Source organism: Sinocyclocheilus anshuiensis, unplaced genomic scaffold (genome assembly GCF_001515605.1).
Source record: "Sinocyclocheilus anshuiensis isolate Anshui unplaced genomic scaffold, SAMN03320099.WGS_v1.1 scaffold1854, whole genome shotgun sequence".
In the NCBI taxonomy this organism is placed as follows: Eukaryota; Metazoa; Chordata; class Actinopteri; order Cypriniformes; family Cyprinidae; genus Sinocyclocheilus; species Sinocyclocheilus anshuiensis.
Window position 1 is genome coordinate 1,304,193 of NW_015546040.1, and position 833 is coordinate 1,305,025.

The window sequence follows — 833 nt, forward strand, 5'->3', positions numbered from 1 at the left end:
ATGCGGTCTGTGTGAGCGAGGACAGAACGAGCCGATGTGTGAGCGCACCTTCTCTGAGTCCAGCTGATGCAGTCTCTGCACATGAAGAGGCAGGTGTGTGGGGAACGCCTCCTTTAGCTCCTCGAACAGCGAGCTGCTCTCCAGCCTGAGGACAGAGCGATGCACTGATCAAAACTAGGCTGCTCTGGTCATGTGGCAATTTGCACTAACCATGTGACACTGCACATATTTAATGGAGACCCTTTATTTTTTCCATATTTGCAGAAAATGCACTAAAACACCAGTCAGTAACATTTTTAGAGCTTTATACATGAAAACCTTCTTTTCGGTCACTATTGTGAGCGGTGGGATTAAATGGGTTAACACAGACTATCGCAAAAAGCCTAATCAAAACACAGTTCATGAGTGCGACTGACTTGGTCATCCACTGGATCTTTAGGTCTCGCAGCGCTTCGGTGAACTCATCCTTCACGTCCTTCTCCTTCTCCGCTTCCTTCTCCTTTTCTCCTTTTCCATTCTTGGTTTTGTTGGGAGCAGGAACCAGGTGGTAAAAGATTGGCACGATATCCTGCATGAGAGCAACACCAGAGATGATACTGCTGGATCACATTACCCACAATCCCTCAAATCCATCTGCACTGTCTGTTCATGTGGATTAATGCACACTGAATCGAACATCAGCAAACAGCCAGACTCATTTCCTATAATCATTTCTGACTTTGTCAAACAGATGCCAACAAATACATGACTGATGTGAGAAATAATGGCTGTGTGTGTGTGTGAGAGAGAGCGAGCGAGCGAGCGTGTGATGGAGTGAGTGAGTGTGTGTGTGT

General features: G+C 46.5%; 1 protein-coding gene across 1 annotated transcript in view; it reads right to left on the minus strand.

Moving 5' to 3' along the window:
• The window catches only part of LOC107698925 (tripeptidyl-peptidase 2-like), a 5,742-nt gene extending 5,144 nt beyond the window's left edge, over positions 1–598 (minus strand). The window contains exons 1-2 of the mRNA XM_016500066.1: positions 417–598; positions 49–145 (exon numbers count right to left, since the gene is read on the minus strand). Coding sequence (XP_016355552.1) covers positions 49–145; positions 417–574 — 255 coding nt within the window. The 5' untranslated portion in view covers positions 575–598. The remainder of the gene's footprint in view (positions 1–48; positions 146–416) is intronic.
• Positions 599–833: the final 235 nt, after the last annotated feature.